The 25,041-nt window shown below is 39.9% G+C and overlaps 1 protein-coding gene across 1 annotated transcript in view; it reads right to left on the bottom strand.

The window, feature by feature from the left end:
• Window positions 1-399: 399 nt before the first annotated feature.
• The window catches only part of LOC306949347 (von Willebrand factor D and EGF domain-containing protein-like), a gene marked incomplete at both ends in the record, with an annotated part of 158,613 nt that continues 133,971 nt past the window's right edge, over window positions 400-25,041 (bottom strand). Inside the window, 5 exons of the mRNA XM_079539211.1 lie at window positions 400-554; window positions 6,249-6,344; window positions 7,483-7,578; window positions 20,658-20,753; window positions 22,353-22,448. Of these exons, the coding sequence (XP_079395337.1) occupies window positions 400-554; window positions 6,249-6,344; window positions 7,483-7,578; window positions 20,658-20,753; window positions 22,353-22,448 (539 nt within the window). The remainder of the gene's footprint in view (window positions 555-6,248; window positions 6,345-7,482; window positions 7,579-20,657; window positions 20,754-22,352; window positions 22,449-25,041) is intronic.

Here is a 25,041-nt window from a genome sequence, read left to right as displayed (position 1 = left end):
AACAAGTGGCTGGTTGAGGAAGGCAGTAGGGATGAAGAACTGAACGGTGTCTGGTGGTGAGGGTCAATTGCAATTTAGAAAAAGTTCCAGGCTCGGGCTTGACTGCATCCAGAGACATCTCTTCATGGTATACTCTGTAGATGATTAGTGGATTTGGGCAGGGGAGAACTGTATTAAAGATGAGCCTAAGTATCAGAATGGATACAGCTTTTTAAGGGTTAGTATTTGAAGGATTAAACTTTTCCTTAAGGGAGAATTTTGTACAGGACTTGGACGCAGGGTTAGTTGGCAGCTTAGTGGTCATTAAACTTACTTTAAACAATTTTATAGCCTTATTTACATCTTCCATAAGGTTACTAAGACTTTAATCCTTTTTCCTGTAAACTATTTCAGTTACAGTCAGCTATTTTTGTCCTTCTTGCTATAAGAATGCAGTGTTTTTGGCTGATACCTTACCTTCTTTTCACATGCTGACCCAGTATAGCCACTTCTGCAAGCACAGACATTTGGTTTTATGCATCTGCTTCCAAACAGACATTTTTGCTCACAAATTGCTATAAGTGAAAGATAAAATTGTTTAGGAATACATTTATTCTAAATCTTGTAATTAGAAGGGATGTACTCTGATGCATTTGAAAATGATACAACAAAGATGTGACAAAATCAAGGTTCTCTAGTTTCACATGATGGAGGAAAGGACAAAAAGAGTTTCAGGCACTTAAAAAAAAAAAAGTTTGCCATGGGCTTTTTCATGCCTATGTGTCTGTTACATTTACAATTTTCCTTCCTTATTTTTACTCCTCACTGATGGGGAAAGAGAAGTGTGTGCCAAAGTAACCACCTTAGCTCAGCAGAAAATGGGTCAGAAAATCTCTGATCTGGAAAGCCAGGATACATTCTGGGCTCTGACATCTGGATCAGATTTGTGCCAAAATCGATTTTCTTTTGTTCCATGTGAAATAAAATAACAGCTCTTAAAAGGATTTGAGATGCAAAGATTTGTTAAATATTTACTCCCCAGAGTGTTTCTTTTACAACAAGTAAAAGGGAGAATTTCCAGCATACTTCAAAACGCTGGAATCCAGGGTGTGTAATTTCATGTCTTACAGAATCAGTAAGGAAATCAGAAAACCTTTTAAAATATTATCTAGACTACCATTTATATTTGCAGGCATTCTGTTAATAAAAGAACCAGTGTTCTTTTTCTTAAGAGATTAAAAAAAAAAAGATAATCAATAGACTTAGTCAAATTTCATCCTTTTTTTTTTTTTCATCCTAATCAGCAGTTTATGACATTGTTTCGGCATGGAGGAAAAAGAGCAACCAATTCGTAGGGCGGCAATTCAAGAACACACCATAGTATCTTAATTAGATCTTATGAGTTAAATCTTCTATAAGTATTGCCCAATAAATATCAACAAGCCAATTCTTTTATTTCTTGCCTGGGAGACCCATATAGAAAGCTGCTAACTATACACTAGTAAGATTAAATATAAATTATTTGTCATTATCTGTCAATAAAGCATATGACAACAGTTGTCTATGCTCCAATACCATCAGATCTGAAAAAGTTTAATGTATCCCTACAAGGGACTTTTCACAAAAAAATCAACAAATTGAGGGTTTCAGTTTTTTGGTCTTAGGATCCGATTTTTGGCACAGGTTTAAGCTCATACAAACTCTTTGTGTTGCAATCTGAAGTCTCAGAGATAGAACAGGCTTTTGAAATTTCTTTGGAAAACACACGGTGGCTTCCTAAGCCACCTAGATGTAATTCTCTGAGGACAGTTATAACAATGCTACAGCGACCTTGGAAGGCTGGCCACAAGCTACAAAGATTCCCTTCCTTGTGGTTGTTTAAAAACAACATCTTGTAATTTTGCTGTCTTTGTCTACTGAAAATAGGTTGTCAACTCTATGAGGTTACCTTGACAGCCAGCACTCTGTATGAAGGTTGGGATTCTGCTATATTAGGGAATACTAACATTTAAATTTATATTCTGAACATCAGACTAAGAGCTAAGGGAAAGAGGAATGAAGAAACAAAACTGACTGGTAATCCACACATCCTAAAAATAAGAGGCTGTACAGCCTGCTAAGCTGCTGGTCTTGTGAGTACAGCCAGATAGTGAACTGGAAAAATCTCAGTGTTTTATCCATGGGAATAAAGCATTTCCCACTTTCTGCCAGGGAGTGTATTCTCAGCAAAGGAGCCTCTTCGAGTTGTGTTCCACACAGTGGATTTTGTTCTAGAAAAGAGACAACTATGTATGATATTACCGTGTATAACCTGACGTGAACTTAAGCAGAGGTAAAATGAATATCAATTATTTTATTGGTAGTCATATAATAAAAGCAGGTAAGGAAAAGAGTAGTCTGATCTGGAGATCCCTAAAGCTGGTAGGGATATTCTCATATGCAGTGAGAGAAGGGCAGGTATTAGATAAGGTACCAGGCTTTTTTCCATCTGTGGTTTCTTTGATTTTCAGATGATTCAAACAAAACAAAAAAAGGAAAAGATTTCCTCTTTTTTTTATCCTTTCCTATCTGCTTGTCTCTCCATCTCCACCCACTGCTTCCTGCAGTAGTGCTCAGAAAGGAGAGAAGTTAAAAACGTTTTGGGAGAAAATTGGAATTGAAATCACAGAGGATAATAACATAGCTGAAGTTTAAATGAATATTTCATAAATGTATTTACAAGGGAATCTAAGCCTCTAAACACTAAAAATGACACAGTCTGTGTATGCATTATCCTGTACAGATTCAGCAAAGAAAGTCATTTAGTAAGCTAAGCTTATGATAAAATTATAATCAATAAATGCCCATTACAGAAGGAGATTTATCCCTGAATGTTAAAAGAACAGAGCTATAATTTGCATGCAAATGACAATCTTTCTTACGAATTTTCTTTTTTTTAAGAATTGAAAGGGTTACATAGGAAAACTAGAAGCAAGCTTGTCTGAGATGTTGTTCAAGACAGAGGGAGAGAGAATGAGCTTGAATGTTGAGGAAATTATAAGGCTTTAAGCTTGACACTTATAACATGCAAATAAAGAGAAGATATTCTGAAGGGCAAATGAGAAGCCGGTATGGGTTCAATAATATTAGAACAGAAGACAGCAGCATGAATTTTAATGATGAAGATCCTTCGCAACTGTAACCTTCTTATATTTTATAATTAATTATTAGAATTATACCTTGATCCTGCACTCTGATCCTTAACAGACTTATATCCTTGGCCAAAAGCCTGCTGACTTTACTGGCTTGTGTTTTGTCTAAATTTGTCAGGGCAGTCAGATTGTACCATCAGGTCTTCACTGCTTTGGTCTAATAGTTCTTTTCTAGCTTAAGAAAAAGAGAGATATGAGTTAACACCTCAACAGGGAGGACCCACAGGCGTGGGGCTTTAGAATGGGTGTCCAGTCTGAGATGGAAAGGAGATCACTGATGGGGAAACATGGTGATCCTGTGATACTGTGTTTTCCAAGAGGGAATTTTTAGAGCATTTGTGCTGCTGCTATGAGTCTATGAAGCTGCTCCTTTCTGTGGGTAAGACATTGCATATTTCAAATGACATCTTTTAGCCCGTTTAACTGAAATGTAATTTCCCTGCATTTGCAAGACTGTCTGAAACTTGACCGTTACTCCTTAAACTATGACCATCAAAGGCACAAGAACTTATCAAGGATAATGTGTGTATTCCACAGCACACCGTATTTGTTGGGACAAATGACCTATTTCATTGATTCTCTTTCAGAAGCTATTCTGTGCAGTTACAGATGAGCGGGGAAGAAAACCATTCTCTCAACTGACCTCTTTATTTGCAATCTGATAAAAGAGGACTATTGGATTTTGTCCATTACTGCTGAAACAATGTCTCCTGAAAGTCTCTGTTACCTACTCTTACTCTTGCCAAATTCTGCAGTACAGTGGTAGGCAGAGACTGGTAAAACTGTAGGAAAAATAGCCTGCATGGACATCTCTGGAATGTCACTGAGTTTGACTGATCATAGCACTGAGAAATTCATAATTCACCACATTAAACGAAATGAGATTTCATTGCACATCATTGCAGAAGAGGCAAAGTATTTGCCTGCATGATTGCACCTCCAAAATGCAGCAGACCTGTTCCAAATTAGATACAAGCTTCATAACGTATGGTGCTACATCTGAAAACAGAGTTCAGTCTTGCTCTCTGAAGCATTTTCAAAATACTGTAGAGATAAAATTATTCTGACTTGGACAGTGCCAATCTTCATTGCAACAGAACAGAAAATCTGCTCTAGGTTACTGTCAATGTATCGTTTGCTGAAACGCTGAAGGATTTTCGACTGTCACTTATAATACAGATCTATGTACTTCTTTCTGGGTGAAAGTTGGCAGGAAAATAGAAGGCATCACTATTTGCACTTGCAAGTACTTAATTATTAGCAGCCTAAACTCAAGAAATGTCATCTTTTGCTTTTTTGGGTTTTACAGAAGACTGGGAGGAGGAGATCTCGGGAAGATTTTATTGTGGCAGCTATATCTACTGCTGCCTCCAAACAGCCTGAGCAGTTCATGTAAGCCTGGGCCATCTCTGTCATCTTGATAAGGGCAGCTGCATGAATTAATAGGCTGAAAGCAAAGAATGAAACTGGGATTATCTGAGTCCCTGCTGTGCCTGAACAAGTCCCAAGATCACAAACCAGCCCAAATTCCTTCTGGATCGTAGGGGAAGATACAGTGATTGCTGGAAAAACTTAGCTGGAATTTCACTTGTGTAAGGAAACTGACTTTTTGCTCTATTAAACTCCATCTGTTAAGGGAGTGTCAGAAGCAGAGGAACCTTGCAGGCTGAAATTCATGACCAATGCAGTTTGCACAGGGAAGTAGTACAAGGGGTGAAATGCCCCTTTGCAGAAATGCAGTGGTTTTGGGAGAGGGCATGGATTTTGCCCACTGGTGGTGTAGGCAGAGTTTTGGGATGCATTCAGACACTTTTTTCACAGTGCTCTGGATTTGGATGGTTGGACTCCCATGTTAAAATACTAACCCAGACTTGCTTTCAAGGGTTACACTTCTGTGCAAAACTTTATACGTAACGCCTGTGAGGATGAAGACTTTCTTGTTCCTCCACTTCCTCCCTGCCTTGTTGTGAATACCCTGGAGCAACATTATAAGACATAACCATCTGCTCTCTGACTACAGTCTTCTATTCCTCTATTTAAAAAATAGTGAAATTCCAACCATTTGGTGGTTAGCTGGGTTTGCTGTGAGACCTCAGAGTTACCAGCATCTCCTTTTGGGCACAGAGCTGATTTAATTGCACACTGCAACAGAAACAAGGGGAGGAAAAAAAGACCAGTAAAAACAGGGTGACTATCCAGAGGAAATATTCAAAGGAGCTGATTAAATAGATGAAAAATGGCCCAGGCTTGTGTGCCTGCATTGTGCAGCAGAAATAGGTAATGACAGTAAGCCTTACTTGCCTTGCACGGGAGCAAGCATGATTTGTTTATTTATTTAATAAACTGACTCAGGAATATATCATCAACTAATAAATAACTTTAAACATTACAATGTTTGAACTAGCAGACAGCTGGCACAAAGAAACAATTACACAGCCATTGGGATTTAACTGACAAAAGATTTCCATAAGTAATTACGCTCTGTGAGTGTGAGAGGAAAGAAAGATTACCCTTTTGAAGGGATATAATGCTTTGATATTTTCCTCATGACCTTTTACTATAAAACTAATAACATGCACACACTGCAGTGACCCTGCATGCAATGGGCAATAATGGGTCTCTTTCTGCTCCAAGTTTTCCACTCCCCATGCATAAAAAGCCATCTCAGTGGTCAGACCGAATGTGTAATATATACAGGGTTGGACTCCTGGGTTAGCAGGCACACACAACTTCTGTCTATGTTTAAGGCCATCTGGATATGCTGAATAGGATATTGCATTTCCTATTGTACCTGACCCTCTTTTTTTTTTTTTTTTTTTTTTTTTATATATAGCCTTTCAAATAGTTGAGTTTAAAATCTGCTACTTTTTTTCTGATGGAAATAAAGGCTGAGCCTGTGCTCATAGCAATAGTTTTACTGACAGTATACAACACTTCTGACAAGAGGCATAATTTACGTGCTGTCATCTGATTGTTGCCCTTTCCGTGTAAGGTAAACATAGTAGAAAAGTGGATGTGTGAATATCTCTGATGCAACAGGTATGGCTACAAGCCTGTGATAATGAGAGCAGCACTTACGGGTTTGGCACAGCATTCCCACCCATCCTTCAGGGCACTCGCAGATGTTTGGACCTATACATTCTCCACCATTCAGGCATTTCTGCAGGCAAACAGCTGGACAGTGACACGAGACAAGTGAGAAGATGTAAACAACATATCCAGATGTTCCAAAGCTGTCTGAAATAATGACCTGCAAGGTTTTATTTCATCTGGCTAATTTCCAAAGGAATAGATGTGCTCTCTTCATCAGATAGTTTGTATTTCGGAGTCTTTGATATTTGCTTCTTAAGAAATGTATCTTTGATGACTGCCTTCTGGTAGCTTGGCTATTTCTCACGTTCAGCTCACTATCAATTGAGAATACTCTCCATATGATGTGTTCATCTGGTATATTCATGTGTGTTAGATGCATATAGCAAATTCCACATTGCAAATAAGTAATATCCCATAGAAGGATTTGGTATATTTATTGTCTATAGTATTTCTTCAGGAATCCAAAAAGTAAATGCATGTTTTCATGTGCACACATGAGAAACACATATTTCCTGCATCATTTCTGAAGAAACTATAATTTCAAAACACTGGTTCTGAAATCATACTTACTACTAGGATCCAAAGATCAAATATCCTGTATTTTAACCTGGTGTATTTACAGCGTGTCATCTGGATTATAAATTTATTCAGTTTATCTGTCAACATCATAGTAACAAATAGCCACATAAGGAAAAATACTCCTTGAAAGTATTTTAAAGTGAGAGTTTTTTTAATTCTGTTTTTATAATGGTAAGTCAGGTATGGTAGAGTTACAGAGTGAAAGCACATCTTTCCTGAAATTATGCACCAAAATGTAGCTGGTGACCTTGAGAGTACATCAGTTGGCAAGGCTTTACAGCAGGCTTTAAGTAGTTCTGTATCTTGAAATATATGGCATTTCTCTGTAAAATACAGCAAAATATGTGAAGGTATTAAAACAGAAAATCAATGCTTCAAGTTTAATACTATAAAAAATGAATTTCCGTAACAGGATGTATAAGAGATACATAAAGCAGAGCCAGGGTTCCCCTACAAAGCTTTCTTGCTTATAGCATTGTCTATTGCCTTTGATTGAAACCGTCTTTCTTCAAACTGCGGAAGGAGCAAAACAAATTATATTCACTATAGTGTTTTTTAATATTAAGACAAGGTTACAATTGATGCTGACTGGCCTAAGTAATGAGTAGTGATCTGTTTGATGGACAGTAGAAATGCTTACGTTTATTACAGTGCTTTCCTCTCCAACCAGATGGGCAGTCACAAACATTTGGGCTTACACATTTCCCTCCATTCATGCACGCAGGATCACAGACACCTGCAGATACATAGAAATGAAGAATATAGTAACTAGAGAAAAAAGGAAGATTTTACTGGAGACTTCCTTACATCTTAAAGGCTGTGGATGAGTGCCCTTTCCTGGAGGCATTCAAGGCCAGCAGGATGGGGCTGTGAGCAACCTGGTCTAGTGGGTGTCCATGCCTATAGCAGGGGGTTGGAACTAGATGGTCTTAAAGGTGCCTTCAACCCAAACCATCCTGTGATCCTATGAGCTGCCTGCCTCACTAGTAAAAGAGAAAGGCATTACTCATGAGGATTCTCTGGAAACCATTAAGAACTTTTCTGTAGCAGCTGTGGATGCACCAAATACTTACTAAAGCTTTTCCTTCCTGATTGAAAAGCATATTCTCAGGTGTACATTTGGATAAGAAAGAAGGATAGATTGGCTTTATGCAATTTTGGGAACATTTTTTGCATTCAATCTAACTTGAAGACTAAATAGATCTATTATTCTGTGACCTTTTTGCACTAGTATTTGTTAAAGTACTTACGTTTTTATAATGCTTGTTCATATGAGTAAGATGCTCAGTTGTTTCTTCCAGCCAGAGGAAACCTGATGACTCTTTGTTAGATTTCATTAGAATTCCAATTGCTAATTTTTGCATCTCCTATCAGACCCTGTCTTTATGAACATCTCATGAAAAAGTCTCACTGCAGTCCCAACAAAGCAAATCCTGTGACTGTGATGTTTAGATAGAGGTAGATGCTGCATGCAGGAACCCAAAGTCCCCATCTACTCTTTCTCCTTGAATGTAAGAGTAACTGGAGGAAGTAAGTATGAGTGGTGGTGCAGTTCAGAGATATGACAGTGCTGGCATGATGGGAATAGAAATGATTTACCTTTTACATAGAAGCATAGAATAAGGTGTTTGTATTTGATAACTGAGTGGAAGGGAGGAAAGCAGTGTTACCTAGTAAACAGACTGGGGAATGAAAGGAGGAGTCTGACAAGGTTTTGAAATACACTTCTGTGGAATGGCTTCTGCACTTTTTTAAGCTTTAGGGGCACAGTGGGATTTTGCAGCGTCCCATTGCTGTTAGCAGCAGTCAGCAGCAGTTCTATCTGCACACAGATCTTCTCCAGGTACCAAGGGGCTGGCATTTAAAATGTAGCACCATGGTACCTGTGTTAGCCTTGAGATTGTGATATGACATTTGGCACAGCAGCAGTAAGACCAACTCTTCAATACTAATGCTGTAGTAATTCTGGTTTTCACGATATCTCACTGTGCGGAGCTCTGAACGTACTGTAACACACCCACAGCCTCAAAATAGGAATTATGTTTAAAAAATAGCATGCAGATAAAACCAACCAGTGTTATCTGGTGGGAGAATGATCTTTGGTTCCTCTCTCAGGCATATGATCAGGCATCTTTAGATAAGCAGTTTTAGATTCTCTGGTTATTCCTCAGAATATCTATAGCAGTGAAGAATGTGATGCACCGAGTTATTGTTTTTGTAGCTTCTTGTGTCCTGGTCACTTGCTCTGTTCCTTCAGTGTAGATGAGGCACTGGCAGCTGTAAGAGCTCCATGGCTGCTCTTACTTGGCTGCTAAATCTGCATTTTGCTCTGTGCCAAAGCTCACAAGTCTCTCAGCATGGTGACCTGCCCTCAGGCAGGGCAGACTTACCCATGCTTATAAGGGCTGCTTGGACCCAAGCCCTAAAACTGTCATCTTTTTTTTCCTTCCTTCTCCATTTCTCCTGATCCATGCTGTAATCTTGGCATCTGCTTACTAAGGCTAATAGGGATCTAGAGTTCTTGCTGAACTCTCAAAAAGTGCTGCAATGCCAGTCAAAACCTAGATGAATTTAAGGAGTTATGACAACTGTAACTCTGAGTTCATCTTCCCCCCCCCCCCCCCCCAACTCCCCTTTCCTTCTCTCTTGTTTTTTGATCTCTGATCACCCATAACAGATTTCTGACATCCAGTTTAATATTGTGCTGTGTTTGGCTTCTAGTTTCAATTATAAAATAGCTTAGATATTCACTATTTAGAAAACTGACCTCAAACTATAAATCTCAGATCTAGATTTCAAATAATTCCCAGCTTTATGATACTCACAGACCATAAAGTCCTCATAGCTGACCTGCTGTCCCAAGATCATATTGCTGAAATCCATGGATTTCATCTGGAGACCAGAAGAAACGTGGACCCTATCCAAGCTCAGTGGTACTTGTTCAAAAAGAGGTTTCTAATTTTTTTCTCCTTTAAATTTTTAATGTACTTTTCACCTAATACAAAACATTGCACTGTTTTCCTGTGGTATCTGAGATATTCTATGACAGCAGATGCTTCCTTCGGTTACTGGAGGGGAGTCTAACTATTGCGCTTTTTGATTCAGTTTTATTTTTCAGTTTATATATAACTGAACTTCTTCTGGCTCAGTTTGCCTTGTAATTCAGTAAAACTTAAAGTAACAGGGGAGGTCTGGTCTTGGTCTGAGTAAAACATTACAGTTCAAACAGATTTTCAGCTTGGGATCTATTTCTCTCGTTGTTCAGCTGCCTTACAAATGAACAAGGAACCATGAAAATAGAGCACTAACTTCTTTAATGTTGCTTATTGCTTGCAGCATCTGTCACTTTAGGCAATAAATCTGAGGAAGTTCAATTCCAACAGAACTAAGAGAAGGACTTAAGTGGGAAATGTAAGCTCAGGGCCATACCTGGTTGGACAGGCACTCTTGGCTCTCTGCCTTCCTGGGCAGACACTTTCTCAACGAGATGAGGAATACACAAGGCACCTTTATGTAAATGCATGCAGTGTTATCTCCCCTCCTTTTCTGTCTGATATCTCTACCTTGTTCTCCCTTTCTTTGACTTTCTTAAATACAATTCCATCTCAATACCCATCAGGCAGACTTCAACATTTGTTGATTATAACTAGTTCTGATCCCTTCTAGTCCCACTCCTTGGCCTCTGTGGAGGAGCTCCAATTTCAAAATAGCAAACAAAAATGTTACAGCCTCTCACAGGAAAACTAAATAAATTATCAGACACTAGGAGAGCAAATCGAATTATCGTAATCCTCCCAGGCGCTGGCATGACTTTGAAAAGTCTCACATTTTTTCCCTCTCCTCCCCTTGAAAAATGCCTAGCATCCTGACCCAAAGACAACAGGGGTTTGATATGTTTTCCACCTGACTTGGGAACCAGCCTTAAGGGAATGGATAGATGGAAACACATTTGCGTCTTCTCTTTGTTGCAATTTGATAGGGCATATCACTGGGGGTGGAGAGAGCCTTGTTCTGTCTAAGTATCCTGAGTGCAAGCTTGCTAGAAGTCAGCGAGTATCACTAAAGCCTTAATCCCATTCCTTGTGGTGTCAACGTCAGCATTTCTATGCTTTTCAGTAAGAACTGAAGCACAGAATTTTGCATGCAGTAAGTGTTACTCAATTCTATAAGGAGTGTGAAGGCCACTATTTAAAACTTCCATAATATGGTGTTCTTTTAAAACAGGCAAGTTAGATAAGGTAAGCCTGTGTTGGAGGTTAAAGTAAAAGCATGATTAGTTGCTGTTTTTCAGGTGAGGGTTGATTTGATAAGGTAACAGGTGGCAGGAGGTGTTAAGATAAAACATAGGCATTACGTAGAACATTGTACAAAATGTAAGCAGTTCCACTTGTACTGAATGAGACTTACCAGTTGCTAAGTTTCTGTCATACAGTTAGTTCTCTTTGATGGCTTTAGAGCACTTTGACCTTACAATCACTTAAAATTTCCTGTGACCCTCTAGGCTGGCCTCACCCAGCGAAGTGCTTCTTGCAACTCTTTTTATCGTGGAACTCCGCAGTTACCTGTTCACCTCTAGGTAGCTAACCTCTTGCTTTGTCAGCCAAAGAGAAGAGTTTTAGTACAAAATAATTATTTCCAGAGATTACTAAAAATGTATGGGAAAAAAAAGTTGTCTCTAAAATCCAGTAGGTACTCCTGATGTAATTAGCACTTACAGTTCCAGAGTCTTCCTTTCCACTTCTCACAACAAATTGACAATAAACATTCCCTTAAAGCACAGAATCATAGAATCCTTAAGGTTGGAAAGGAACTCTAGGATCATCTAGTCCAACTGCCAACCCATCTCCACCCACTAATCATCTCCCTCAGTGCCACATCCACACTTTTCTTAAACACCTTCAGGGACGGTGACTCTGACACTTCCCTGGGCATTCTCTGCAGCATGCATAGTATTAAGCAAAATATCCCTGCTATGCAAAGTGAAGGGATATGCTTTTGGTATGCTTTTCTGCATACACTATAAGCAATTAAGAGCAATGTCTTGTTCAAATGGTGACAATATCAATCAAAAGTCTCATCAGTCTACAGTGATTAACAGAAGCCAGATATTTCCTTCAGACTCATTTTTCACTATGCATTAGCAGATAAACAACACTTCAGGTTGAACTCCAGCCACTTTTCAATGCAAGTACCCCATTGGACCTTTTTAACTAGAAATGGGTAACAATAAGTAGTGAAAAGCTTGCAATTTTGTCAAATGTCTTCATCACTGCCCTTATGTCAAAACAGAGGAGATACTAAATCAGGCTCCCAAAATCTTAGCAAAATGAGATTTTCTGAAATGTTTCAGGAGTACCCTGTGGTGCAGCTGAACATCCATGTGCTTCCCTGAAAGTATGAGTGCCCTTTCTTCTTTCTGAATCAAGAATTACCTGTCATCGTGTATCCTGAGCCAAGCTGCTGATGAGGAGACAATGTGTCACACTGCAGTGCTGATTAGAAGATGCAGTTTTCAAGATAACTTTTTTTTTTTCCCCCTGTAGAAGCTGACAAAATTGACCTGTTTCTGAATGTATTTTGCCTTTGTATGGAAGAGAGAAAATAGCCTCAAGCAGTAACATCTGTGTGGGCCAGCTAAGGTAATGCATCAGGCTACATCTTCACTGACAAAGAACACGGGAAAGTGGCCAAAAGAACACCTACTGGTAGATACAGACTTCAACATGTCCTTTAAGTCACCATCCCTGTGCTGTTATTTGTACATGATTCACAGGCATGGCTTTTATTTCAGGCTGGTGTTGGTTTTGGACTGACTTCTCTGTGGTCCTAGCACATATTTGTACTTGCTCTCTCAATTGCTCTTTTGAGAAGCAGGATGCTTGATCAGTCGCAGTTTTGGCTTGTGTACGTGTTGTTTTAATGTTCGTTTTCTCCTTTCTGCTTAGTGGTTATCTGGATGTGGTGTGACATTCTCAAAAACAAAGAGCTGTAGCTAGGGAGGTACAGCACAGTAAGGATACAGAGCATGGGACAGATTTAAAAATAACACCGACTGGTCTTGTCAGGAAAATACAGATGACAGAACCCAAGCTGAGAATAAAAACGAGACCAGTAGTTGTGAAAGCAGTTGGTTGCTGTGTTAAAACTGGCACTTCTAGTCCTTTTCCAATATTTATTGGTAATATACATCACCTATTGATAAAATACAGAAACGGAGGAGAAAATCTGTGCCAGGAATACAGCAACCTTGTGAATGTAGCCTTAAAATGTAAAGATGCTGCTGATATTTTTATAGGAAGAGAACTGGAGAGCCAGGTCAGCAGTTTGATGAAATAGCACAGTTCAATTGATTGACTGGAAGCAAGGTTCCACTTCTCTCTGGATGCGTTATGCATCTCAGCAGTACTGCTCAAATGAACTGTTGTCCTGAGTGCAGTAAGGAAGGGGTTGGCTGGATGCTTCCAGGCTCCAAATAAAGAGTTGATCTTGCTGAATGATCTTTAATCCTTTGAAGAAATGAATCGCAAAACTGGTGAAAAAATACTCTTTTATGGATTCTGCTGCCCTCACAGTAGCCAGAAAGTAGTTGAGGTAAAAAACATCATTCTATACTTCAGAGGGTATAACTGATGCTCAACAGATCATTAGCAAGATGGATGTACCGAGATATCTGCTGCCACAGAGGTCCTAATTGCACGTAGCACTAAAAAACATGTTGTGGGTTTGGGACAGTAGCAATTACTTGTCCAAATTTTTCTGTTCCAAGGGCAGCCAGAAAATAGTTTTACAAATGTTAAGTTTTATGCATGTGTTTTGTTCCAAAGATTGAGTTTCTCGGAAACTCCTCATTTCTGTGGATTTGTATTTGTGAATAAAGAAATTTATACCCAAGCTTTAGCAAAGTAACTTCAGATATGTAACCCAGTGAGTATCAGTAATTATAACTTTAGATTAAATTTTAAGAACAAGCAATTTTTCGTGTGTATAAGAAGCTTGCAAGTTGCAAGAAGCAAAGATTCTTCTAAAATTTGGATCCTTATCCATATCAAGCTACTAATTATTCTGAGGTTTGCTCAGCCCCATTTCTTGCTTCACGTATTTCTAACAGAGATGCACAGCAATTCTTCAATAAATTACCTTTTTGAATAGTAAAAAATAATCTGGTAGAAACCTCTGAGGGATGCAGTGTAGGAGAACAAATTACTACAAGACACAGAGGGAGCTGTAAATGTAGTTGTGATGGGTGCTGTGACAGTTTGCATTGATAATGTATTCACGTTACCACACAGTTCTGGCAATAGGAGTTAGTTTGCATCACCTTGCACACGTTTCAGAAGAAAAAAATTGCCTGAAAAGTTGTAGGCCATATAGACCGCAGTATGACGCCAGGGCCTTGCCTAATTGTGTCTGGTCTTTGTACCGATGCGTGCTCTGATGTACCTGGGGGCGCCTTTAGAATTATTAAAGCAGGAAATAAATCTAATTCAGGTATTAGATCAGAAAAGAAAATGGGGAAAATAATGGATGCTGGATGGCATAACTACTGAGGTGCCAGACTAAGCTCTGCGTGTTGATGTGCAATGTAGTGGGCTCCTATCTGTGCCGTTACTTCACTCTCATCAGATAATACAATTTTTCTGCCAGCAAAAAAGGATCCTGGTCTCCCTGTCTGCATTTCTGAATGATTCTCTGGCAGTGAACGGTGGGTAAGGCTCTTAAACCCCAGAACACTGTGGAAAAAAGTAAGGAATTGCTGCTCCAGTTCAGATAGGGGATTGTCTGCTGTCGTTGGGACTGAAATATTTCTCCCTCTGAGCCCCCTTTGCCTGTTTTCTCTTATCAGGTAAAACTCTTTCTAGAGGTGCACTGTTAAGGTGTTTGGATAGATGCGTGGTATTTTGTCTTTCAGAATGATGTAAACACTCAGTTGACAAAGAAATGACACCATATGCAGGTGTGCATAAGGTATATCTGGGGTAGAGTCTGCTGGGAACCAGCAGATTTTGAGATCCTTAGCAAAACCTTTTTTCTTTTACCAATTGGTTTTAGTCTGATTGCGATACTATTAATTTGAAAGAGTGTCTCGCTGTTCTTTATTCTCATCTTTGTGACTGTTAGTACATAATTAATGTAGGGAATTGTGAAATATACTCTCAGCACAACTTATATTCTCATCTTGTTTGGGTCTTGCGCTTGGTAACATTTTCTCTTCATTGAGGAATGCTCTGTGCTTTATTAGGTCAGCGAACCATTACGGTGTGTGTATAAATTGTTTTCTAGAGCTGTTTCCTTGTCATGCCTGAGTAAGAAGTGAAAAGGGATTCTCATATACATTGTTTTTCTCCGCTGATTGTTTTTGCAGTTTCAGTCCTTGCATTATGGCCTGCCATTTAGGTGTGCTTTCATTGCTCAGAGTGGGCTAAACCCACCCATGCTTGATGCGAGTTGGTGTATTTTCACCCGTGCAAAAGTAAAAAAGAGAGATTGAAGCAGAGGAACTGAAAAGAACTGTGGTGAAATGGGAGGTAGCTTCAAGGCAAGAAGAGGAAGAACATCAGGTCCCTGGCCTGGCTGATGGCCAGCTGGGAAGCAAGGAGCTCCTCCACAGAAGGCACCTGCCTTGGGTGGGAGCCCTTCCAGAAAACGAAGTGCTGTCCGCCTTGGCACTGCTCTGATCTTTTATTCATAGCACTATTATCTGTCTTAGGAAGTAGGCTAAGTCTTACATGAGAATCGATGTACTGCCAAGGTCTTTTTGTGGTCCAGCAGACAATGTAATTTCCAGAACTGTTCACTCCCTGTGCTTTCCCTGTGGTAGATTTTACACCCCTTTTTTAAGAAAAGACATTAAAATATTTTAATTAGAAATAGACCCCCGAATGTATTGTTACTGAAATCAAGTCATTGAAAAGCCACTCATCCTCACGTGGAAGCATACAGCAAAGAGAAATGTGTCAATTCAGGAATCCCTGCTATTTAAGTATGCATTTACATATAGCAGCAAATCAGACGCATTTCTTTAGTGCATTTAAGTACATATAAAGAAATATTGGCCCAAACCCCAGATTTGCTACTCCTGCAAAAATCATTCTGTAGTCTGGGAATGTTTTTCTTAAGGAATGAATAAAATTTTAATAAGGCTTCTTTGCTTCTTATTTGGGATGTATAGTCAGTTCTTACCCAAATACATTCTTGTTCAATTTCTGAAAAATAAATTTAGAGACAACTGCATGTGCTCAAAGCTCCTGATAAAATAAATGCACCAGCTACTTGTATGTGAACAAAACATAGCTTGACAAAAGGCCAGTTAATGGCTTTATGCCACATTCTTGCTAAGAGAGCAGAGAGGAGAAGAGCTCTGCGTGCAGACCACAACCAGACCATCCCCTGAGCCACTGTTTCCAGTTTGTCTCTCTGTCTCTGGGAAGTCAGAGCTCGCCACATTCACCCCATGCAAATTGCACAGATCAGTTTATGCTCAGCAGAATGGGAAAGACAGTAGAGGCCCTGAATATTTTTTCCTTTGTCTTCTGTTGCTTATCTTGCCCAAGGAAGGAAGATGACATCTAATACAGCCTATTCTGTTATGCAAGCTTCAAAATCAAGTAAGAACTGAGACCAGTATTTCCTTTTCAAAGTCCCCAGACTTTGCACCTAGTCAACAAGCAAACCTGCCAATCCTTCTATTCCTGTCAGCACAACTAGTGCAGTTTGCATCAGTTATGAGCCTCTCCACATGAGCAGCTGTTAACTTATTTCCAAACACCCACTTGCTGAGGACACTGGTCGTCCAGAAACCTTGGCCAAATCATTGTTGCTTACGAGCACATCCTTGACATGAGAAAAGCAGGTCTGAGGCTAATGATGGCTCCATTCATTGAATTAGGCACAGGGGCTGTTCCATGCTCAGCTGTGTGGGAGGGATGCTGGAGCTCTTGACTGCAAACTCACTGATTTTGGACAGCTTGAGGCAATCTGCCTACTCAGTGTGGATGTACCAGAGAATATACTGCCGGTTGTTAAGATGATAACTCAATAGAAGTGTAATTTGTTGAGCAGTAAAGCTTCCTGCTTACACAACTCACAAGGAAATAATCTACAGCAATGTGGCCTGGGAGGGCTGGAATTCAGGAAGTCAGAGACTTTCACTGTGACATTGCTGAGCAAAATTTGCCTTTGAAACCTGGTGTTCACATTTCCAATTTAGTTTTTCTCTAGATTTCAAACAAGTAAAGTTCTCATGATGCTGGGAAGGAAAGAGAAAAGGGGAGGGGTAAGAAAAAAGTAGAGCTAAAAGAATGAATTAGGGTTATGCTGCATGCTGTGTACTGGCTATAAATCCTGCCTGCAGGAATAGAAGCAGAGAAATAATTATCTACTACATTTGAAATGTAATCTGCAAACTCCCAGCGTTGGATGGGTCTGATAGCGTAGAACAGCTGTGAGCAGGAATGTAGCCTCTGTTTGAAGCCGTTCAATAAACCCATCCAGCTGAGGAGGGCAGGAGAGCTTGGGCCTGCAGGACAGGATGAGGTTTGCTTGGTATTCTGCAGCAGGGAGGAAGAGGAATTCGGCCTTGTTCTCCTGTGCCCTTTGCTTGCTGATAAGCTCCAGAGGGAGCTGTGGCTTGCCTTTTTGCTCAGAGATGATCATGCTAGCAGCAGAGGAGGGATAAACCTGGGGTCCCAGGAATCTCTTTTCCTCTCTTTTTCTTCACTCTGATCCTTCATATGAAAAGTGAACTCAGCTTTTATTAGCTATCGTTAGAAAAAGTTATTTATAAAGCAGTCCAATGAAAATATGTGCGATATACATAACGTTTGATCTATTTGCTTTTAATGTAAGAACGTGTTGGGAATTCGTGTGAACACAGTGTTAGAGTCTCATGAAATCAGTGAAATTCGAAGACAGCTACAGCTGTGCATTTTCATCAAAAAGGAATTTTAAACCACAGACAAATAGCTTTTCCTTATTACTGAAGCAGAGTATGTTTTCTTGATGCAAAGTTGATCCAGAAATATATTTCATTTTGAAGTGCTGTCAGCGTTTACCTCCTTATGCTCAACAAGACCGATTGTATTGAAAACAACGCGCAGCAAATGAGGACGCAAGGTTGTACGACTGCTGATGCATAGCCACACATTTCCTTGTCAGCTCTGACACCCTCCCATCCTGGGTGTGGGTGTCTGGTTTGCATAATCACCAGGCAGTTATTTATCAGCAAACACACCAGGCAAAGCCTTATATTTTAGCTGGCAGCCAATCAGACTGGGTTGATTTACGCCTCTTTGGAGGTGATGTTTATTTACATAGAGAACAGGCGGAATGCCTTTCTCTGTTCCCCAAGGAAGCAATGATGATTAAGGCTGAATAGTGAAGGCATGGAGCTCCCACTCTGCCCTGCGAGTTCACAGCTGCCAGGCAGAGTATCAGCAACACCAAGCTGTACGGGGATGGATGTGAACATCCTAAGGCGTGTTGCTTTACATTTAAAATAAACCAGTAGTGAATCTGGGCTTGGTTTAGGAATAACCTGTCTTTGGTTGGCTGCCACAGCTTTTAGGTTTAACTATCTCCTCCGCTTGACAATCTGAAGCTGCCAAAAGCAAACAGAAGCTTTTGTTTCTCTGTTCGTGCAGGAGAGATTTATGAAGGAAAGAGAAATACCTAAAAGTAGTGAGAACAGTGCAAAAATATCCAAGGGGTAAGTGCTCAAAGAATTGGCTAGAATTGTTCTTCTGTTGTCGTTAAGCATCATTGTTATCTGGTAACTCTGTAAGAATATGTACGTCTGCAGTTAGTGATGCTGCAGAAGAACTACATGCTTTATTAACTCTTTGGAACTTAGAATGAGTGTTGTGGTATGATTCTATGGTACTTTTTCCTCTGTGTTAAGGAAAATGCGTTGGGTAATGGAATTAATTTTCCACTTTTTAATTTTCCTGTGTAAATAAGTTCATAATACATGGCTATATAATTCTAATCCTTAAATGTGCACCAAGTATGTCAGTTGACCAGTCATGTCCACGCTAAAGTTGTACCGAAAACCACAAAGAGCCTTTAGTGTCTGAATTCTGAAGTGTGGCTGAGGACCACCTCAGAGTGGTGTGTCCAGTTGTTTTCTCTGTTGGTTGGAAGGGTTTTGAGCTGAGTGTGGTACTGGTGCTGTTGCTGTGTGGCCTCCAGACCCTCATGTGTCTGGGAGAGGAGAAACCTGGATCCTCTGGTAGAGAAACTGGTTCATACACCAGTCATGCAAAGGCAAAGATCTGTAACAGTAACTGCTTGCTACGAAGAGCTGTGAACAATCTATTGCTTTCTATGCAGCACGCTACCAGTCCCTGTACAGTTGATTGTAAACAGGAAAAAAATCTAAAATATATTCAACTTTTTTTCACCTATTCAGTCAGGAATCAAATTGTAGCCATTGCTTTCTAGTTTCTCTTCATTCATCCCAGACCCTGCACCTTTCTTTAAGTTCTTATAACATGAAGCTAAATAAAACAGACTGTATCCTGGCTGTGGAAGAGGAATGGAGGCTCAGATTAAACAGCACAAAAATATTTTCACCGTCTCAGGAAGCTCTGCCACAAAAGATTGTACCAAGGCAGGCAACAGAAACTTCATTAGCTTAGAAGTGCTCAGTGTGTTGAAAGCAGTGGAAGCGTTTAGGGGAGTGCTTTGCTGGGCTGCAGTCATGATCAACTCTTTCTCTTTGATCTGTCTTCAGATGTGGTAGTATGTTCAGAGCAGGAAACAGCACTTTTCTAATGTTCTCTAACCTCAAAAACAAAATGCCAAACATCTGTTTTTTTCTTCCTTTCTTTCTTCCAGCTTCTTTCTGCCAGAACAGACTATTCAATTGTATCCTCTGCAGCCAGGCAGGGCTGTGCAACGTGATTCCCTCTGTTGAAGGAGAGGAGAGTTGTGGTGTGGGGCTTCTGTTGCTGGAAGGAATTTTTTACCAGCTTTTTTCTTTGTGTGTGAGAGACATAAAGTGCTCTGGAAACACAGAGATTGCTCCTGTTAAGAATGGTTGTTTTCGCAGCTCCACTTTTGCCAACTTCAAACTGGTTAAGAAATAATAATAATAATAATAAAAATAAAAACTTTACCTATACATATCCTAAACTCCTTGAGTGACAGAAATTGTTGAAAAAATCTATTTTCCCATTAGAAAAATAGAATATGAATACTGATGCTTAGGTGGAGAGGGAGTTTTCAGTAACAAGAGCAAAAGCAAGGCAAATTAGCCTTTACTGATAATTAGTATGAGATTCTGATATTTTTAAGGTTCTCTTCTGCTCTGCCTTTGGCTTTATTATTCTTCTTCACAAAATCTTTAGTGCAGAATAATTAATTCATCTCCAAATACAACGAGAATGACTCACTCTGAATGCATGAAATATTTAAGGACTCTAGCAAAACATTCTGCTCCCCACAATGACCTGAGATAGTGATATTCTGAATAACAGGTTGGTACAAGACCTAACGTACAGTCATAGTATCATAGAATTATAGAATGGTTTGGGTTGGAAGGGACCTTTAAGACAATCTAGTTTCAAACCCCTGCTCTAGGCAGGGACACCTCCCTGTGGACCAGGTTGCTCACAGCCCCATCCAGCCTGCCCTTAAATGCTTCTGGGGAGTGGTCATCCACAACCTCTCTAGTCAACCTGTTCCAGTGAACAGGTCTATAGTCCTCTATGTGCTATGGTAAAAATAAAGATCAGTGAGAATAAAGATTCCATTGACCTTGCAGAAAAGGAAGAAAAACTGTTTAGTTTTAGAGAACGTTGGAACTTTGTAACTCACTCTTCTGACATCTTCTTCCAGTGTAGCCCTCAGTACAGGAGCACAGGTTGGTTCGAACACAGTGGCCGCCATTCTTACAAGGAGGAATGCAGACAGCTGGAGAAGGAAAGGGAAAATTTTGTTGCACTCAAACCACAAGAGGTGTCAATATCACCTAAATATAGGCCCTTTATTGAGGTACATGTGTTGGGAGAACAGTCTGCAGAGGCTTATTGGTTATTTGGGGTAGAGAAGATGTCTTTCCAAAGGGTAATTCCGGCCGATGCCCAGTTGAAATCTCAGTTCTCTCTGGTTTGTGGAAGGAATGTGGGACACAACTCCTCACACCTAATCTCTTCTAGATACCTGAAGCTAAGTGATGGGAATATCCCAGAGAACCTCTTTGGTTTTTAGCTCTAAATAAAGGGCTTCTCCAAAGCAGCTGCCCTTGAAATATCAGTGTTTGTTATTTGATATCTTTGTTTTGGCGCTATTCTTCCCCCTTCCTCAATGAAGCTGGCTTTTCTTCAGTATCCAGCCACTATCCAAATCAAGTAGATGTTGAAAAGCACTTTCTGTGTTGAACATCAAGAGAAAAATCATTAAGTTACAGAGTCTGCATAATTTTTCCCTCTCACTTTCCCTGCCATCATCACAAAAACAAAGAGCTTCCAGCAACCTCTACTGTCATTAATCATTCACTTGCAAAAAACATGCATTAGGATTGCATTCATGTAGGAACTCCAGGGAAATAAAACAGAGAGAGAAAGAGAGATAAACATTTAATATTGAAATAGTTCATTTGGTAATAAGAGTGTATTTATATTTCCAGATTTGGGAGGGAGTTTTAAAGCCAAGCTCAATGCAGGTTATCTTTCAGCTATTTGAGCCCTAAGCGTAAGTTTCTTCCTCATGTCTGTCGTGCTTGGTCGAATGGGTAGTTAAGAGGATTTACTCTAGTTGGGTATTAGGAAAAATTTTTTCTCAGAAAGAGGGGGTGAAGTCAACATCCCTGGGGGTGTTCAAGACCTGTGGAGATGGGACAATAAGGGGCATGGTTTGTGGGTATGGTGGGGTGGACTTGGACTTGAGGTTGGACTTGGTGATCTCAGAGGTCTTTTCTAGCTTTAATGATTCTATGATTAATTTGACTTCTGTAGCATCATTAGCCTCAGATTAGAGCTCTCCTGTTTAGGAGATGGATTCAAAACCAGGTTCTACACAAAAATTAGGCTGTGTGATATTTGATCAGATATTTGAGCAAAGGCCAGAAGAAGTCCTGTAAGTCTCCCATCCACAACATGTTAGGATGGTCGAGCAGGTGATACGTGGAGGCACATCTGAAGAAAAATCATCATCTGGCTCTGAAACACACTGTAATGCCCACTATAGAACGTAAAATGAACAAAGTTGAGCCATACTTTAAAGTTTAATTGACTAGATGCTCATCAGAGATAGAATTGGCTTCAAATAGCTATAGATTAATTGTTTAGTTATCATTAATGCCATCCTAAATAGGTGCTTGCTCCTTCACAGTACTGTTAAGAACACTTTAATGCAGATTTACGACAGACCACAACATCCACAGAACATGCAGGGAGTTATGACAAGGCAAATCTCTCGATATACTGCACGTGGGGGCAGGCAATGATATAGGCTGCTGTTTGTGTTTTAAGCCTGCATCCTTTATCAACATGATGAATAGAACTTTCTTACCTCTCTGGCACTGGGGCCCATAGAAACCGTAAGGACACGTGCAAGTGTTTGGTCGCACGCAGATTCCTCCATTTAAGCACACAGGGTTGCACACAGCTGTATGTGAATGTAAGATAAATTTATTAATCTCTTATCACTCTGAACCTTTACACTAGATGCACTTTTGCTGCTGCACACGTCATTGGAATTAATATTGCAATGCTGTGATAAATTTCACACGATCCTTACTGGTCAGATGGGCTGTGGCGTTTATTCATTGTCATCACAGTGGGTGCATTTCAGTGGTGTTTTAGCATAGCTAGAGGAATGAAACCAAATATTATTTAATAGTTTATTTCTGATATCTTCCTTTGGCTTGCCCAGCTTGTTTGCTTTTATGTTGGTATCCTGACCACCCGCGATCCCCAGGTAACAAAATCCAGCCACACTACAAACAGTCTGGATAACCTGGAAAAGAGATATTGGCCATTTGCTGCTTTGTCTGAGTGCAGCAGAGCAGAGTGGCATTTCAGGGAAGCTGAATAGGTATGCACCAGAAAACCTCTGTTTGTTCTGCCTCATTTAAATGCCAGTTCCCACAAACATATTGGCTCATGTATCATCAACAAAGCTACTGGCTTTGCCTGTTTATTTGTCTGTTATTACTATAGATGATATAACAGGCATTAGGAATTAAAGGCTGTCTGACATATTTCTATGTGGCAAGTACCTGACTGTAGTAAAAAAAAAAAAAAAAAAAAAAAAAAAAAAGGTATTTCAGCTGTGAACTATTTCAGTTGGGAAGTCGCTGTGTGAAGAATAAGGACAATTGTGCAGATTTTATTATGGAGTGGCACTTTAAAATAGGCTCTTTCCTTCTATTCCTTTTGTCTTTCAGTGTCTTACAGAATAGCCCATTAGATAAATTAAATAAATTTAAGCTTAAATAAATTAAGCGTCACTAAAATGTTTCAGAAGAACTAAAGGAGAAATAAAATGTCAATTTGGAGAGAGAAAAAAGTGAAATTGTAGTCTAGATGAGAGGCTATTCTGACTAAGCAGCAATCACTTAAGAAGTCAAAATGGACTTTGCTCATTGCTAATGGTAAATTTGGATTAGTTCCCTCTTTGTCCCAGCTAGTTCACAGATGTCCACACTCTGTCAGTGTTTGTATTTCCATCTGTAAAAACCCTTTAGGAAGGAAAGCCCAACAGTATCCATGGAACGCTCTGCCTAGCACACACAAAATTGTGCTGGAAAGCTGAGGCTGGTATTCTTTCATTTAAGGTATTGTCACACAAACTCCAAATCTGCTGTTTTGTGTTGAAAATTACCACCTCTGCTGCTGCTGCTACTTGTCCTACCCTTAGAATAATCCTGTCTCCATCTGTTGCCAGTACACGTGCAAAATGCAAGGAGAGTAATTTCTGGCAGAAAGAGGAGATAGGGGGAACCAGAATAGCTAGTGGCAATCCCAATTATTTACACTGGATCTTAGCTAGGCTAATTTATGTGTCCGCCATAATTTAGGTCTGCCATTTAGAAAAAATCTCAGGGAGAAAGATGTGAAGATGACATCCCTCACCTGCCAGGAGAGGTAATGTAGGCTGAAGGTGTCTTAGTCGTTAATATTTGCCATGGAAAAGGCAGATTGCCTCTATAGCTTTGAGGTCTGGCACCGATTAAAATACTTCTCATGCTTGCTTCTTTTCATATTTCAGTTTTGCATGCCTTGTCCCAGATGAGTGCTATAGTGACTGTGCCTTGAGAAGAAAGCATGTGTACTCCAGCGCTAGTACTTTGGCCATGGGATGAAGGTCTTAGCTACAGCTATTCTAATAGGGTTCAGAGCTATCAGTCCTGACTGATAATAGGTACCTAATTCTGGGCCTTACCTTGGCATTTTGTGCAGACTGTTGGTGATGGTTTTTCCCTGAGTGCAAGTTTTTTGTAGGTGCTTTGCATGTATTAAGTGCAGCCGAGAGGAGCAGTTAAATATCCTACAGTTATCAGGGGAAGTGGGTAGTTAAATTCTCCTTCTAAACCTACTTTTGTTCAGTCTTACACTGTTACAAGCCATCTTCTGTAATGGCAAAATTGGATCAAAGAAATAGACCAAAAAAACCTTGGTTAATAGGCAGGCTTCTGGTAACTTCCCTTCTTTTGGTTCGTTTTTCTTCCTTAGGCTACAGAGTACTGGAACTGTAGCAACTGTAGCTGCTAACTTAGCAGCAGAAGTCATGCTGACCTGCTTGCATTGTCTTCCTAGCTTAATCAGCCCTCCTATTTCTGTCTCCATAGTCTCTATTTTGAATCTCAGATTTTACTGTATCCTGTTATAAATCGCCAAAAGCCAGACCATTCTTCTTTCTCCTAACCTTGAGAGAAAAGTGTAGGGCTACAAGCAATGAAACAAGGGAATTGCATGGATACTGAGCAGTGCATTGCCCTCACCACTGCCACTAAGGCACTGGGACACTTAGACAGGAGTTCTTCTTTGAGCTCTGCATGGACAGTGCCAATGCAGAGTGAGTTCATGTCCATGGCCATGGTGATTTTTGAAGCATTTAAATGAAAATGTAAATCAATATAACACCAAAATCTCAACTGATAGTTATTTCCTTGGCAGAAGATACCAAGCTTCCCAAGGTTGAAACTGCTGACATGGTGAAGAACTTTATTTTCACACTAAGGATAAATTCCAGCATC

Source organism: Tetrao urogallus (assembly GCF_951394365.1).
Source record: "Tetrao urogallus genome assembly, chromosome: 8".
Taxonomy (NCBI): Eukaryota; Metazoa; Chordata; class Aves; order Galliformes; family Phasianidae; genus Tetrao; species Tetrao urogallus.
This window is presented reverse-complemented; position numbering and strand designations above follow the sequence as displayed.